The 17,292-nt window shown below is 33.8% G+C and overlaps 1 protein-coding gene across 1 annotated transcript in view; it reads right to left on the bottom strand.

The window, feature by feature from the left end:
* Positions 1 to 17,292, bottom strand: part of LOC134146984 (maltase-glucoamylase-like) — a 53,693-nt gene that overhangs the window by 24,529 nt on the left and 11,872 nt on the right. Inside the window, exons 7-21 of the mRNA XM_062587681.1 lie at positions 15,442 to 15,541; positions 14,622 to 14,734; positions 13,654 to 13,779; positions 11,312 to 11,443; positions 10,996 to 11,115; positions 10,213 to 10,326; positions 6,890 to 6,974; positions 5,561 to 5,678; positions 4,907 to 5,078; positions 3,966 to 4,082; positions 3,285 to 3,439; positions 2,640 to 2,724; positions 1,661 to 1,717; positions 941 to 1,065; positions 694 to 782 (exon numbers count right to left, since the gene is read on the bottom strand). Coding sequence (XP_062443665.1) covers positions 694 to 782; positions 941 to 1,065; positions 1,661 to 1,717; positions 2,640 to 2,724; positions 3,285 to 3,439; positions 3,966 to 4,082; positions 4,907 to 5,078; positions 5,561 to 5,678; positions 6,890 to 6,974; positions 10,213 to 10,326; positions 10,996 to 11,115; positions 11,312 to 11,443; positions 13,654 to 13,779; positions 14,622 to 14,734; positions 15,442 to 15,541 — 1,708 coding nt within the window. The remainder of the gene's footprint in view (positions 1 to 693; positions 783 to 940; positions 1,066 to 1,660; positions 1,718 to 2,639; positions 2,725 to 3,284; positions 3,440 to 3,965; positions 4,083 to 4,906; positions 5,079 to 5,560; positions 5,679 to 6,889; positions 6,975 to 10,212; positions 10,327 to 10,995; positions 11,116 to 11,311; positions 11,444 to 13,653; positions 13,780 to 14,621; positions 14,735 to 15,441; positions 15,542 to 17,292) is intronic.

The following is a 17,292-nucleotide window of genomic DNA, read 5'->3' as shown; positions in this document are numbered from 1 at the left end:
AGATGCTGCACAAACTACAATAAAATTAGAAGTTCTGATTATTTTTCAAAGCAGGAAAACTTGTTCCCATATTTAACATTCTGCCAATTTAAATCTTCAGATGAATTCATCCTGGGTATTGGTATTTTTAAATTGCTTGAAATTCTTTTTTTTTTTTTTTTTTTTTTTTTTTTTTGAATTATTTTTAAAGCTCAGAGTTGAAGATTCATGAATTTTATATTTGGTGTAGAGTATAAGCCAGTGGAGAGAAGATGTGTGGGAAGTCTTCTGTTCATGAAAACACTTTGTATGAGTGCAAACTATAGTATAAGCTATACTTTTAAAACTGATTGCTTTTCCATCTTCTACTGAATCTTATTGCTAAACACAGTTTAGATGCATTCTTGTACATACTGAAACTGTCTTGAACATGTACCACAATATACATCACTCCCAACAGTGTAGTTTAACAGTCAGCATGCTAATGCACCAATCCTTTACATATGTAACATTATTGTGAAGCCCAAACCAGTGAAAAAATATAAGCTAGTTAAAACTATTATTTTTCTACTTACAAGTGATTAAAGAAATGATAACAGCTTGTTGTATATTAAAATCAACATTCTCACTGCATTATTTCTGTTCTGTAAAATCAATGAGAAAATGTAAATTTGTAAATATTAATATTTTGGCTATCTTATTTATTCTGCTCACCTGTTGATTCTCCATCATCCCAGAATAATTCCCCGAAAGCTTCATTATTGTCATCCAGTGCAATTATAAGTCCCATAGGATTCTTACGACTGTGAAAAAAGTATTTATCTTAAATGTATAATAAATAAAAACTTATTTAAAAGTATAATAAATAATAATACCTATAATAAATAATAATAAATAATACTTATTAATAAATAATAAAACTTACAACAAAAATGTATATAAATAAAAACTTAAAACTTGCCTTGCAACTGTTGTGGTAGCTGGTTGTTGAAAAGGGAAAACATAGCCTCCTCTCAAATGAAGTCCCAGTTTGTCCATTGGTAGGTACATATCAATCCATTGTTTTCTCCAGGAGATTTTTGCTCCCTTATTAACAGGGATGTAAAAATGAACAACTGTGTTGCATTACTTACTGATATGAATGCTGTCTTAAAGTCTGAGTTTGAACTTAATTCTCCCTTTCAGTAAAAAATTTAAGTTATGTAAGTACCCATAAAACTGTCAATGATTGCAAAAATAAAATAGCCATAGGTCAATATACTATAATGTTATAAATCAACACCTCTCAGTCTTTGGTTTTAAACATTTGAAGTGAACAATGTCATTTTTCACTCATTAAAATGATCATCTCAGTAGTGGGGGAACCTACTTGCAGAAATGACATTTGTAAAAGATAGTTGCAAACTGTTTCATGCATTATTATTAACATTATACTTCACTATTTCAAATATGATCTTTGCTTAAGTTTTCATTCAGTTTGTCTTTGTCTTTCCTGCATTCTATCCACATCTGTGTATCCTTTTCGTAGGGTTTTGATTTCTTGCTCCACCATCCCTTCTCTCACTCTTTCCTTCCTACAGGCTTTCCTTTAGATCTCTAACCCTGGAGCAGGGCTGAAAATCCTATTTTATCCTACAGAAATTTAGGAAGCCACATCATATTATACTATGCATGCACTTACTGTATCATAATCATACCATACTGCATCAGGAATATAGGCTTGAACTACATCCACGCCCTGGAAGACAAATGAAGAAACAACTTTCATATTTGAAGGCAAGTTAATCTAATAAGCCAAAATTTCCGAAAGTGTAATGAAGTTTGAAATAAGAAAATTTCATAAGAGAAGGATTACATTCTCTAGAGGACTAGAAAACAGAAATGGGATTTAATAGCACAACATACAAGATTTTCCATTTACACAATGTTAAAAATATGTTCTGAATTGTGGGCTCTCTTAATGGAACAGCAAATGAAGAAAAATGTAACACTCCCCCTACCCCCTTGGCTTACTAGGAGTCGCAGGACAACCATATCATTAATATTCTGTATCCATGAAAAATGAATTTATCAAAGTTTGTATCAAGAGACATATTTCCACTGGAGATATAGCTATATTAATGCTAATGAAAGAGAACCTCTGAAGTCTCTTTCGGACTACTGTTGACAGTTCTGGTCAAGACTCGCAGTTCCATATTGAGTTAACTCATTGTATGCAACTTGGAGTCACAGCACTTCTAAAACAAGTCTCACAGGATATTCACAAGCATCGTTAAATCTTCTTTATTTTGCTTTTTCCGTGCAGTTCTGGTTAGAATAGAACCCAAGCAAATTTACTAGATTCATCTGGGAAGTAGAAGACCCTATTTTTCTTTTCAGCTTGAGCATGACTTCAGGGGAAAATACATATACAGCGAGTAGGGGAAACTTAACTTCTAAGCTACATAATATTTTCACAAAAATGATTTGGCTGAAAATTAGAAGGTAGTTTCTAAGCAAAAGAATAGAAGAATGACAAGAATAAAGGGTCAGTAAATTTTAGTTGTTGAGAATTTTAGTCCGAAATTCCCTGCAAGAGAAAAGAACTGGAATAGTGATTCAAATTGTCCCTATTTCCTTTAAAGTCGTTATGAGGTAGGTGTCAAGGTAGTGAAATGTACCGGGTCAAGCACAGGTGTAATAAGTAGACCAGGACCCCATAAAAACTGCTTATCAATACTCCATGTTGCTTCATCAGAATAGAACCTAGACAAAGGGAAAATAACAACATTAACTGTATTGACTAATTATATTGTCATGAGTAATCTTAATATTTCAAGTCACTGATTGTCTAGAATCACTTCTGAAAAGTCATCACAACATCACAATATTATTTTCATCTGAGGCAATGTGAAATTTAGAATTTACAGGATTATTAATGTAGTTAATATTGATTATACAAGTGTGTCTCTGTGTGGATGTTCTTGTTAGAATTGACAAAGCTTTATTCAAGAGTTGGCAGGTAAGGAAAAAAAATTCTGAAATGTGGTGAGAATTATTTCATTTATTCTATGACATTTTGTAGCAATTCTTAGAGTAGTTGAAAATAATATATATGTGTATGCAGAAATCATAGATGGTTTTTAATTACTCTTCTGATTACTTCAAAGTGAAATTTCATGAATTTAGAAGTTGTCTATACATATTGCAATGTGCACTGTCTTTCACAGATTGTAAGTGTGTTTAGGAAGTCCCTAACAGCATTTAACCTGCCTCAATTCTTCCTTCCTAGTAAAAGTAGCATGAACTCTGGTTAGTAAACTTACTCATGCAGAACTGGCCGAGCAACTGTGTCTCCTTGAGTATGAGCTTTGTAAAAGAGTGTATACAGGTAAGGCAGCAAAGTATAGCGTATGTTCAAGTAATGCTTTGATGATTTCACCAAGACCGAATCAGCTCCAAACACAGCAGGATCTTGAGACTGAAAATAAGTAATATTTTGCTATTGTTTTATGCAGAGGGAGTTTATAAACACTGTATGTCAGATACGCAGAAGTTGGAGGCTGCTTCACAGACCCTTCAATTAAGTGGTGCACCTCTGCAATGTGTCTGCCTTGTAGAGTGTGACTGGAGGTTCTGGTCCTCCAGTAAACCAGTCCAAGAGATGGTTGCTTTTCACTGCAGGCATTCCTTGCCCACATGCATTCCAGATGTAAGTAGAGGGTGCTCCCAAGAGTCAGGATGATTACTCACATGGCAGCAAGTGTCCTTCATTGTAGATATGACTAACAAGGATAAAACTTCATGTCAAATGAATGTAAACCCCAGTGCATATTATTAGCCCTTATGAAGCTAAACCTTCTGGAAATAGAATTTCATAATGAGAGTTTAAGGTTGTACCAATTTTAAATTAGTCAGCTATCTAATTATTAGTGATAAAATGTTAATGGAAATGTGGTATTGTGTGGAAATGTAGTAGAGTAACATAAAGAGAATGTACAACTTACTATGCACAGTTCAGTATTGTGATTCCTGGAAAATGGATAAAAAGCTCCTACTTGCATCCATCGTGTGCAAAGTTCTTCTGTGGTGTCATCAAAAAACCCACAAATATCTGCTCCAATCTTAAAATACACACAGAATACATAATAAGTTTGGTACATTGCACCTCTAATCTCTACAAAAAATCTTCAAGCAGTGATTTTCAGAGATTTATTAATTCATCCTTAATTACTAGCCATGGTGGTAGAGCCATTTGACATATTTCTATGTAAAATCTGTCTTTTTTTCAAATCTCTTATCCATACCTAAATTTGCCCACTGTATTTTGCTCTAATTCAACTCCAGAATTATGTTAGCAATTCAAGTACTTCTACTATTTGAAGTAGAAATAGCTGGGTAACTACTTATTTTTCTGTAAATTCAAATAGAGGTCTGCAAACACATTTACAGCCCACCATCTACATGAACAGAATTGTTCTAATTCAAGTACAGGTAGTACAGAAAATTAAGTTAACTTCTCACTAACACTGCTCATAGATCTCTTTCTGCCAAATATTTACCTTCTTGTTTGGTGCTAATATGCATACATTAGCAAAGCAGTCCAAAAGTCACAGAATATCAAATCATAAAAAGTAATATGGACATTTCATTAATAAATAGGTGTTCCTATCGCATTTGAAGATAAATGAAAAATAACAGAGGTAGAAGGTGGATTGAAACAATTTATTTGACAGCTATGCACCTACATAATCAAGATAAGAAAACGGTCTAAAGCTAAAATCAATAGTTCCTGGGAAGAAAACATTTAAATCAGACTTCTAAAGGAATTCATTTACAGCTTAAAAAACATTTATACAGATTTGATTAGATAATCAGGTATTACATATATACAGAGCAATTCTTATGTGTTTGTTTTGAAAGGAAATCACAGATTACTGTTTCATACGTAAGGAATTCCAAAGAGGTTAAATTCCAGCATTCCTGGTATTGCCCATTTTATGTGATCCCATGTTGCTGCATTATCTCCCAGCCAGTGTCCTGCATACTTTCCTGATCCCACAAAAGTAGACCTTGAGAAAAGCAAGCTTCGTTTTCCAGGAAACAAAGAGTCAATGGCTCTGAAAAATGAGAAAAAAAATTGGAATCATGCAAAGAATAAAAAAGACATTCAGCTGATAGTTTTATATAAGGTAAGTTTATATTTGTTATTTTACGATAACAAATAAGTCGAGTACACAAATTCTCTCACACTTAACCAGGTGCCTTATAGCTAAGTTCCTTATATTAACCCTAAAGAATGTTTCTGTAAGTTTTTGCCCACCAACCTTGGTTGTATTTGAACTCTGCACACAATAAGGTCACGGAAATCTAGCACGTCACTATAGGACTGGAGATTTAATCAATTATGGAAAGACAGATTTTCCAGAAGCCTGAAAATTCATACTCTTCCCACAATCAAGTTCCCTTGGAAGTGAAGAAGTGAAACTACTCACTATATTCACTCTCTCTCCTTTTTCTTTCTCTTTTTTCTTTTTCTTTTTTTCTTTTTTTTTTTTTTTTTTTTTTTTTTTTGGTAGAAGTATTAGGAAGCATTCCTTACTGTTTTGTTGATAAGATCATAGAATACCCAAACAGGCTGTGAACATCGTACTGTCTCCCCCACTTCTGCACTGCATCCATACAAACAGTCTTGGAATACAGGAGTCCATCAAGAATACCTTTGATAAAAGAATAAAGATAACAGTTCTCAAGTACACTTTGATTCTGAGTATTCCCATTCTTCTCCTTCATGCACATACGTGATATTTAGGTCCTTTTTTCTGTTTAGTGTTTGTATTAAACCCAGTATTACAAAACAGTAAGAACTCATTTGTATCATGTAATGTTCTAAAGGTTGTTGTTTTAATTCATCTTTGCTTTAACTAAGAAGCTTTCTGTCTTCAAATTTTCCATATTTCATGGCAATAAATACATAAATATATACACAAATAGCAAAAGAATTTACCTAATACTGCTAGAACTTGCATAAATGTAGCTTTACTAACTGAGTGGAATTTAGCAGACTGATGTATAACATGCTTCAATTTGTTCTGAACATGTAACGATTAACTCATACAATCTATCTATGTCTAAGTGCAATTAAATAGTAATCACAGACTCCCTTCAATGTCGATGCTTTCTGGCACTTCTTTCAGTAAATCTTTGCACAAATGACGCATACTGGGTTCTTTATCATGAGCATGGAAGCAAAGTGATGGTATAATACTCATTATTTAAAGTTGTATCTTTTAGTCTACCGAAAGGTACTCCTTTCCTGTTCTTTCATCTGAAATACAGAAATGGAAACACTATATATTTAAATCTAGTACAGAGGGAAAAGTTTAAATTTCATTTGCACCCTACATATACATCTGAAGTCAGAGGGAACGACATTTTCACTTGCAAACTTTGTCACTAAAATGGTTCACTAAGTAATGAATTAAGCTCAACATAATTCAGCTTCCTGCCCTCTAGATTTCTCATGCAGACACTGGTCCAGCCATGAAGGACTGCATAACTGCACTCTAAATGTCTAAATCACTTGATCTGACAATGTACTGTCAAGGATCACTCAAAATTATTATTTAATAAAGAATTTGAATTTTATTTGAAGTTAAAAGAAAATTAGTACCATTATTAGGCTAAATTAAGACAACAACAAAATTCAGTAATGATTTGGAAAGGGGAAAAAAAGTCATTTTTTCTCATGAATTGTATAAACTGCATCTTTGACTTAGGCTTAGGTAACTTACATTTTCTGTCAATAACAATATTTAAAAAACAGCCATAAAACTGATGATAAAAACTCTTCATACCCTTGTAGTTGATAGCACAGTAATTCAGAAACATATTGATTTCTTTGCTTCCCAGTTGAAGAAGATGGACTTACAGGGAGTAAAAGGAGGGTAGTTTAAGTCATTCTGCTCACAACCATCCCTTGAGCCTTGAACAAAGTTGGCTACTTCATTCATATCCTGAAAAAAATAAGCATGGAATATGCTAATGTTTCCTCAAGTATGTTTTCCTAAAAAAAATTATGCTTTATTCCTCATCCTATAAGGAAGAATTAACTAGAACTAGTATATAATTAGGTATGATGGTATAATTGAGATACTGAACTGATTGAGCCTTGCTTTAACATGGGTCTAAATGCTGGACAGACTTTGTGTGAGTGAGCAGTGTGAGTCGGGACACCTCCGATTACTATTGCCTATCCATGGTTCTGAAGTTTATAGACACTCCCTTAGATGCCACACATGCATAGGTAAGGATAATTATATCCTTATCTTTAATATTATAGATCTCCATTACCATTTCTGTTTAAAGAAGTGATGATATCCCTAAGCTAAGATAGAGTCCTAGACTGTAGAAGATGCAGATCATCCCACAGTCAGGAGCTATCAAAAGGCATTCAGCTCGCTAGATATGCTGAGGATGGTTTGCAACCTATATCCTCTTACTAAGCATCACTTTTTTTCCTCTCAGACACGTGACTAGTCATCATTAGAAACCAGCACACTAAGGAAGCAGAGTTCAGAAAGCAGTCAGCCATTCCCACAGGACTGTAGGGAACGACTGGGTGAAATGTACCATAAACTATATATATATATATATATATATATGCAATAGAATGCATGGGACAGATTTCCAGCCCATCCTTACAGGTGTGGCTTAATAGAGACTGCTCCTTTTTTTTCCTCACTGGAGTCAGCATCTACACCGTGATAATTACACCTAACGCCAGAAAAGAAATAGCAAGATGTGCCCCTCTAGTACTTGCCCCTGCTTATGAACAGCTCCACACTACTCTCAAGGGAATGTATTGACTAAAGAGCATGTGGTTTGAGAGAAATGCAGAATAAGCAAAAGTATAATGTGATTTCCTGCTAAAATATACAAGATGACTAGATACTCTTTAAAACACTTTTCAGAGCTAATGCAAAGCTTGTATATTTTCCTTGACAGATCTGCAAGTGTATTTCTACGTACATCCCTAAATGCACTCTAAGAAAAGCACACATGGAAGAATACGATAACCTTGGGAGGGACAATTTATTCACATTTTTAGATCTCAGATTTATATCATTTATACCTGATATCCTGTCCTGATTGAAATATAGAGTTTACCCCCCCCAAAAAAAAAAGCAAGAAAAGTATATTTTATCACAGAATAGCTAAAGAATAGTATTTTGCAGTACAGACTAAAAATCTGTTTAAGATTTTTATGGCTTTTAAAAAGTGCATGTCAAAACATTCAGATCTATGTTTTCTCTTCTAAGATTTATTTATTTTTAAGTAAAATGGAGAAGATAAAAAGAGGGACAGAATAAAGGAAGTAAGGAAGGATAAGGGTTAGGTTTAGCTCAGTTGGTTAGAGCGTCGTGATAACAATGCCAAGCTACGGGTTCGATCCCCATTTGAGGGTTGGGCTAGATGATCTCTAGAGGTCCCTTCCAACCTTACCAATTCTATGATTCTACAGTTTAGGGCTATTAAGTATCTATAAATATTTCTGAAGTAAAAATGAGGTTTAGCTGCTCTGTATCTTTACAAAAGAAATTAACCCCCTGTTCAGGTACTTACTTGGGGATTCATTTAAAACAGATATCCCTCAGGTATCTATCTCTGAAAAGCTTTACTACAACATATTCCTGTAAAAGATTGATCTGGACCATATTCTTGACCATTAAGTTCTACAAATTAGGCCACAAACCATTGTGCTAGATTGTATGGTAATCATTTAATAGAAGGAAATATTTAGGGAGCCTAACTTTTCCAAATCCTAACTCGGAATACTAACTGAAAATGTACTAATTTGAAACACCATGAGGAACTTGGAGAATAGAGGTGGAGATTATATTTGTTTTAATCTGTTATTACCTGTTCAAGGATACATTTACTTAGTATGTGTAGAGGTTTCCAAACATTGTCATTCTAAGTGTAGGAGCATGCTATCATTTGCCTTTATCAACGGTTCATCAGCTGAAGCATTTTAGATGTCATTTAGATCTAGAAAGAGTACACTCTTATTTAAGTGACCTGGTTAATGATTAAATCCAAATTTTAAATAAAATAGCAAATTTAAATTACAACTCCAAATATAAAATCATGGCTGTAGTGTTCATTCGTAACTGCAATACTTCTAGAACTGTCTGAAATACATTTAGTGTCAATTTGTTATCAGAAAGGAAGAAGGAGCATGAAGCTTAATGTTTCTGTAAGAACTTACTCTCTCATAAGAATCACTCTGGCCAAAGAGAACAAGTGTGGATAAATAGTGGCTCTTTTAAATAGTGGCTTGACTGTTCTTACTATTATTTTACTATACCACAGATTTGTTGGCAGTAGAACATTTAGCCAACTGGAATGCTGTAATCTCTTTTGCAGCTGGTATGTCTGAGGGCACAATAACAGTAATAATTGTAAGCTGTTGAACTACTTGTCCAGAAACCAGGATACTGACGTACAAATCAATCAAAGAAAAAATAACATCCTTTTGAATGTCAAAAAGACTGTTCTGGAGGAAATGCAGATGGTGAAACTTCAGCTAAGTTGGAGAACTCATGTGCTGAAACCTATGTATGTATGTATAGCTTTGTTGAGTCACTGTTCAGTTGTACAGGTTTTGAATACAATCCATACTCAATCTTATTGACCTCCCTAGACTTGAGCAAACTCTTCCCTGGTTCTGCATTATAAAGAAAATTTCTTAATTCTGCACTAACAAAAATGAGTTTACTCTGTTAAAAGTCAGGGTTCTACAAATGATGTTAAAGTTTTTTCTCTAGAGGAGAAATAACTTTTACTAATATGTACTACTTATTAAAACTCTGTGTAAGAACTATAGCTTTGAAATGGGGCCTCAATCTAATTAGTGGTCCACAGTTTTACCTGCTATCCTTTACATATTTATCTCATAGTTACCTGTTAGACAAATTAGATTTCTTCACATGCACGTGTAGAGTACAGTCAACTGCATTGAGCAAATGTCACTTCTAACAAAAGGCAAGATCTCTTTGATACCAGAAAGGCAAGAGTCCCACACAGTGTGTTCGATGTTGCAGAAAAGACAGACAAATGCCACATTGATCTCAGGTTTTTAATAATAAACATCTCTTCAAATTCAATGCAGATTCAAGCAAAACATTTAGCCATAAACCTTATTTGTCATTAGCTTATTTCTGCAAAACTTGAAAGTTCTGAATTACTTACAATCCAGATCCCATCATATGGCACTTTATTATAAAATATTCTGCATTCTTCTACCCACCAGCTGGTGCAGTCTGGATTGGTGAAATCTGGGAATACAGTTCTTCCTGGCCACACCTACAATATTCAAAAGGAAATAATTAATTACATTGTTAATTACATTAGAGATTCAGATTTATTTGAATTATTCTTTTGGATAAACATTTGAATATTAAAACTTCCTATTACTGTTTTTTCAGTATGGATAAATGTTAAGTTTGGATAACTGTTAAGTATGTTAAGTATGGATAAGTGTTAATATATAAGATATATAAATATATAAAAATGGTCAGGAGTGATAATAACTTAGCAAGAATGCACAAAGAGTATGGCCTTGTCTTCTGAATTTTCAACTTAGAAATCAATATTAAGTCAAAATTATTTTTCAGTATTAAAAATTAATTTTTAATTAATTAGCAACTTAATTTGTAAAGTATTATAAGGCAATTTTCAAAAGCATAAAGTGGGAATTGGCTCTCTAATCACTATTGAAAATACCAGAAGTTGGCTGCCGAAATGTCTCCTGAGCCTTAAAAATATGTTTTCCTTTTTAATTAATGTAAAAAAAAAAATACCAAAATACAAGAAATACTGAAACATGTCATATCAAACTGATCATGTCAAAACTGAACTGTTATATCAAACTGAACTGTCATATCAAAACTGAACATATCTTATCCTGGCTCAAATTAAATGAGAACATATAGTGCCAACAGATTGAGTACAACTTCATAAAAATCCAATTACCTCTCCAATGAGTTGTGTTACTCCATCTGATTCATTAATCCAAACTTTCTTGCTTTCTCCCCTTTCATAAGCTTCATAGGGAGTACCATCAATCAGAGTTTCTGTGCTAATAGCAGCATCCTACAAGAGAGAAGGAAGTAAGACGGGAGAAGGGGAGAAAGGGAGTAGAGGAGAAGGGGAGAAGAACTCCACCAATTGTTATTGAACATGAGACAGGCAATACATGCAATAATTACACAGAGGTATGTTAATCATAATAACAAATAATTATCATGATATTATTTAAAATGGAAAAAAGAAATTGTTAAATGCTTACCAGTATGATAACATATTTTTGTCCATAGTTATGCATGTAAGTTCCAAAACTAGGGAGATCTTTAAAGTTCACTTTGTCATAAGTAAAATCTTTTCTTGCTTCCATATAGTCAATATCTGTGTACTGAACATCCTGAAAAAGAATGTCATTATATAGGAACATTAGAAGCAACACTTAAGTGTTTTACATATTACTCCAACATAGTTTTCTTCTGCTAGTTTTCATTCACTCTGATGTGAATTGCAGATAGATAGACAGTATGGTGTTAGGATCATTATGAACAGTATGAAAGTATCCATTATTTCAGACAGGAGATCATGCAGTCTGTGAACTACATTTGGGAGAGCTCAGGAAGTATGTGGAGAAATCAGCAAATACAAATTTCGAGGATGGAAAACAAGAACAGTCATCTTGGCAGCACAAGACAGAAGAACTCTGAGAGATGATGAAAAATGCTTAGCTACATATGCTGCAGAGCTGCTTTGAAACATCAGGTATGAGGATTAATTTATTGAGGATCTGCTCTCGTCAGCAGGGAAAGATCAGACAACTTTGTGGGTGCCCTGACTGTGGCATACCTTGTCTATGTGCTAGAATTAGATTAAAATTTTCAGAAGTGCATCTGATGCTACATCCTAACCAGAGTCAGCAGGATGTAAGTATCTGAGCATTTTAGAACTGCTATTCACAAGTCTTATTTTGTCACCACATTAGGAAAAAAACAAACAAACAAACAAAAATTCAGTTCCCTACGCTCTCCCAACTTTCTAGTGCTTCTGAGAGCATAAAATGAATTTGCCTGCAGAGGCATGGTTTGATCTCAGTGATTCACAGGACCAGATTAGTGCAAGCCTAAAGAAAGGTGAATAATGTGGATTGCAGTTCCTCAGCACCAACTATTTTGCTCTATGGAACTGCTTTTATTGGTCTGCACTATTTACTAATGTAGGCAAACCCATAGTTGTCAATATTGTTTCAGACGAATGTTGCAAAATTTAAATGGAGGTGAGCAGAGGAGCACAAGTAGTCTTAAAGAAACAAAATAATCATCCATTATTTAGATATCAAAAATGCAATGGGCGAGTTTTTGTAAAGTCTAATGTTTCTACTAATTCATAGAAAGTTCACAGTCATATCTAATGAAAGTTAAATTTGACTAAACTAAATATTCCCTACATTAAATAATTTCTTCCAGGTCTAATGCAGGTCAGCATTTGTTCTTATTTTATTTTTCAGTCTCTGGAGAATGAATCCTGGCTGTAATCTAACATTTGCCATCTCATTAAATTGTAATGCACATCTTTTGTGCTTTACCTACTGAACCATTAACAGAATTCAAATAAATGCTTATATTTATATTCTTTCTAACAACCTCTAGATATGCTGGTATTTCTTTATAGTTGCATAATTTCCAGAGCTGTACTCTTAAAGCCAAACCTTTCTTCTAAAGGTCCAGCTTAAAATTAGGGAAGTCTATGGAATGATACATGGTTAAATTTTAGGCATTGACTTAATTTCAAAATTCAAGGGGTTTTCTCCCTAGGCTCTTTATATAATTGTTAGAGAGATGCTCTTTTGACTGGCAGTCAAAAGGTTGGGTTCATGTTCTGAATTTCCCTTTGGAAAGCTTCTTCCTTGGCAACCCAGCTGTGAATACTGCTTCTCTCTGGAAGACCTGCTTATGACTCTAAATAGCTACTATTCCCATAAAGAGAAAAATGCTGTAGGTTCCCAGATCTCCCTAGCAGAAGATATCACTGCAGAACAATGATTTCTTCAGATACCATTTCCTTCTCCCCAGTTCTTTTCAGCCTCTTTCAAGCTGCAAATGGCTGTGATTTTAAGACAATAGATTAATCTAATCTGACACCTAATTTTAAAATCTTATTGGAATTTACCTTTTCCTACCAGTCAAGAAGTAAACCATGGTTCTATACTCACCTTTTCCACAGAACATAGGTTTAAAACAATTTAGGAGATCAGGTAGAATAGAAAACAAATATATATAGCTGGAAACTTTAACCAAAAAAATAATTCCACAGAATTATTATAAAAAGTGAGCAAATGACAATTAAAATCATTCATCCTTTTATATAGCTGTGTAGTCAATAAAAACTACTGTAGTTAAAGAGAAAAATCCTGAATCTCCCACACTATGACAATTGGCTTAACATTCAAAAACATAAGGAAATTAACACCAGAAGTCTACACAGACTTCTTGATCAGCAGTTTATACTAACTTGAACCAATTTGAAATAAACTAGCTGCAGGTAAATAAAATCAGAATCTTATGATAATTTCTCCTCAGTTGTTCTGTCTTCACTATCAAAACTTTTACTTACAAAAGGTAGTCCAATTGCTCTGTTTCTCTCAACAACAGCTTTCACCTCATCCAGAGATCCGTAATTATAGCGACTAAGCTGAAATCCAAGACTCCAGTAGGAAGGTAATGCTGGCAATCCTACTAGCTGAAAGTTAAAAAAAAAAATAGAAATTTAACTAACATAACAGAAGGTTTAAACTGCCAGGTTAATTACCATTGCTACTGGCATGTCTATTGCCGAGAGAAATTTAACTAAATGTAATATCGTTTAAAAACTTACACGTACTCCCTTTAAGAGGGCATTGAAACAGCATCAGACCTCAAAAATACAAATGGAAAATAGCTGCAGTAAATAGTTTTCTACCATAAAATTGTTACAAATTAGCAAGTGCATTTTCTCCCTTATAATGTTATTATATAAATAATTAAAAAAATCTTGTAGAACATGTGAACAAGTATGTCATTCCACATCGCCCATCACTAGCTCAAATAGCAGATGACTATGCTGAAAATCACTCAGAGCATGCATACTGATGAAATTAGGAACTGGAACTGCTATATCCTCTCTGCAATAATATTTCAGGTGAAAGTAGTGCCTCCCATAAACAAGCCAGCTAACCAAATCTACTCTCCAGCTAATTTCAGGTAGTAATTCCTGATGGCAGCAGTCAGGTTAGGGACAAATCTTGAGGTTTTTTTGGGTTAATAAAATAATGAAGACACAGGGTAGTATAAAAAGAAGAAAAAAAGAAAGATCCAAAGCACAACCCCCCCCCCATAAAATCTGCTAAATGCATAACTTCTCTAGATAAATCCAAGAATCATAGGATTTTAGAGGTTGGAAAGCACCTCTGCCTCTCTAGGCCAATTTCCCTACCGAAGGTCAACTTGGCAGGTTGCGTAGGATAGTGTGCAGTCAGGTTTTGAATATCTCGAAGGATGGAAAATGCACAACCTCACTGGACAACCTGTTGTTCAGAAGTGTACCTTCAGATACTCCTGGACTACTCGCTCTGGAGTGTCTCCCAAGAAGACATAAAAATCAAGAATTCCACCAATTGTTCTGTAAGTTACTGCTGGAGCAGGCTGCAGGGCAAACTCTGTCAGTAAAGAATGCACAAATCATTTTTGAATATTAATTAAATCTAAAATAACTGTCACACTGATATGAAAGGTAAGAGAATTTGTGTAGGAGAAAATGTAAAACAAAAATACTCAAGGGAATTATTTGAACTTGCAATGAAGGTAGAAGGTAAAATTCTTTTTTAATATCCATATTATACATTCTTTCACATGCTACAAAGAGACATTAAATCCACAGCACAGCTACTTCTCATTAAATTTTCAGTACAACTTTCCAGTCTCAAGACACTTAATATTTATGTTAAGCATACAAATATGTACACTTATCTAAGAGAAATTAAGGTAATATATTTTCAAGTGCTGCTCATTATAAGAGATTTTTTTGTCCTATATTGAACCTTCCCTGAACCTGATCAAAATCGCACATACTTTGGGTAGGCTCTATTCAGGTGTATGACCCTAGTGTTTCCAATACAATCTTAACAGTAACTGTTAAGACTGTAGAACTTAAGTAACTGTTAGTGTAATGCTAAACACTAGTAAATACTTGCAACAGTGAATGTCATCACATATTTAGGACATCTTTGTTTAAAATTTTATCTGTGACTTTGTTTTTAAAAAGACATTTACATCAGCTCAATCTGATCACATGGCAGTTGTCCTGCAGACCATTTAAAAAGCTAGTTAACTGCAACACTTAGAGCTACAGAGAAAACTTTCTTACCCATAGCATTGCTATTCATTAAAAAAACACCAAGAGAGGCTCCAGTGTTGTCTTCCAAGCACAAGAAAAAAGTTTGGACACCATATAAGTTATCCATGTTCTTAAAAGAAAAAAAGAAAAGCAAGCTATTTGAAACCTAGTAACTGTGTGTACTCCATGGTATCTCCAAATATATCGCATGCAAAGTTAAACTTCTCAAAATATAACGAGTAATTGAAATCAACACTTTCCTCAGTTTTGTTTTTTATTTCCCTATATCTCTTCTTTATGTGAATGTCTTTAAGTTACTTAAAATACATTGATATCACAACCTTGGGGAAGTCTGCATATATTACAATGTTATTTCTGAGTAATAAATATGCACATCAAGTGAACAATATATGTTACAAATCTTTAAGAGTGGTATAGTATTTTACATCTAACATATAAATAAGAGGACCTTGTTTCTCTTGTATGTTATTACTATTGTTTTTTCTCTCATTATTAGCAATAAAAATTCTTATAAATGATAAGATCTGGAATCAGAGTTATATTTTCTCTGAAAAAAAACAAAACTCAGAACAAATTACTGAGGAGCAGAACCTTAACAATTCCAAATTAATATAATTTCACAGTTCAGTGTTAGTTTAACTAAATTAGTCTACATTCAGTGAAACCATTCTTATAAGAACTATCATAAAATTGCCATTACCAGTTATTACAAAGATAAAGATTATGAGATGAACATTTAGTGGAGAGAGAAAATAAAAGAGATAATTTCTATACTGGGTTTTGTTTATAGTGAGATAAATGTGAGCTACTTTAGCTTTTGGTCCTAAAAACAAAACGGGGTTTCATGAAATCTTACCAGGGCAAATCATACTATATATTGCCATTTCTAGTAATTAGAGCTTGAGGATGTAAAGTTAGGTCCTCCTATCATTTTCTCTATGGATATCATATTTCCAAAGAAAATTAAAAAAACACATATTGGAAACAGGAAAAAGTAAGATTAGGGAGACATGAAAAAATAGAATGGTGGTGGGGATTCCAATGACACATACAGCTGTTAGCATATAATTGAAGTTGTCTTAACTTCTACTTCTTCTTCCCAAGGAGTAAGAGGATTCAGAACATCTGCCAGTGCCTTTGGGAATCACATCAGCAAAGTCAGAAAATAAGCATGTCTCTCGGCTGCTGAGGGATGATGCAGAGGAGCAGCAGTGTTAGATTGATCCTGCAGCTGAAGTCTAAACAGCACTGCATTTTTCTCTTGGTGGATGCACTCAATATTCTTTATTGGGACCTTTCTTTCTGCAGCCTCTATTGGATAGCCATTGAAGGGTGCTGGACAAACATTTATGATTAAAAAGATACAAATTTCAGCACTGTCTCACTTAGGTATCTGCCTGCATCTTTAGATCCCTTATTACATTTACCAAACTAGCCTATAATGATGGCCAATATTGACACACTTTCCTCTCCAGTGAACTCATTCAGAGAGCCATCATCCAACTATACATCAATCCAATGTTGCAAGCCTTTCAGGGAAAAATCCCATAGAAGATGTTTCAAATCTGTGAAGAAAACTTATTTCAAAATATTAATTATGAACACTGAGCTCTCCCCTAAATCCTGTTAGCATAACCTCTGTTTTAGCAAAACATGTGGTTGCTCACTTGTAAATAAGAATACGGACTGCTGCATTAAACAAAGATAATAGTGAAAAACAGATTTTTTTTTTTCAACATTAGTTCATTCAGATGCTTACGAACACAGACAGGTATTTCCTTTGTTTGGAAGTTTCTAGGCAAGCAAAAAGATACTAATAAAGATAGTAATAACTAATAAAGATAGTAGTAACATCATCTA

The sequence above is a fragment of the Rhea pennata genome, chromosome 14 (assembly GCF_028389875.1).
Source record: "Rhea pennata isolate bPtePen1 chromosome 14, bPtePen1.pri, whole genome shotgun sequence".
Taxonomy (NCBI): Eukaryota; Metazoa; Chordata; class Aves; order Rheiformes; family Rheidae; genus Rhea; species Rhea pennata.
Note: the sequence above shows the minus strand (reverse complement) of the source record. Positions and strands in the feature narration are given on the sequence as shown.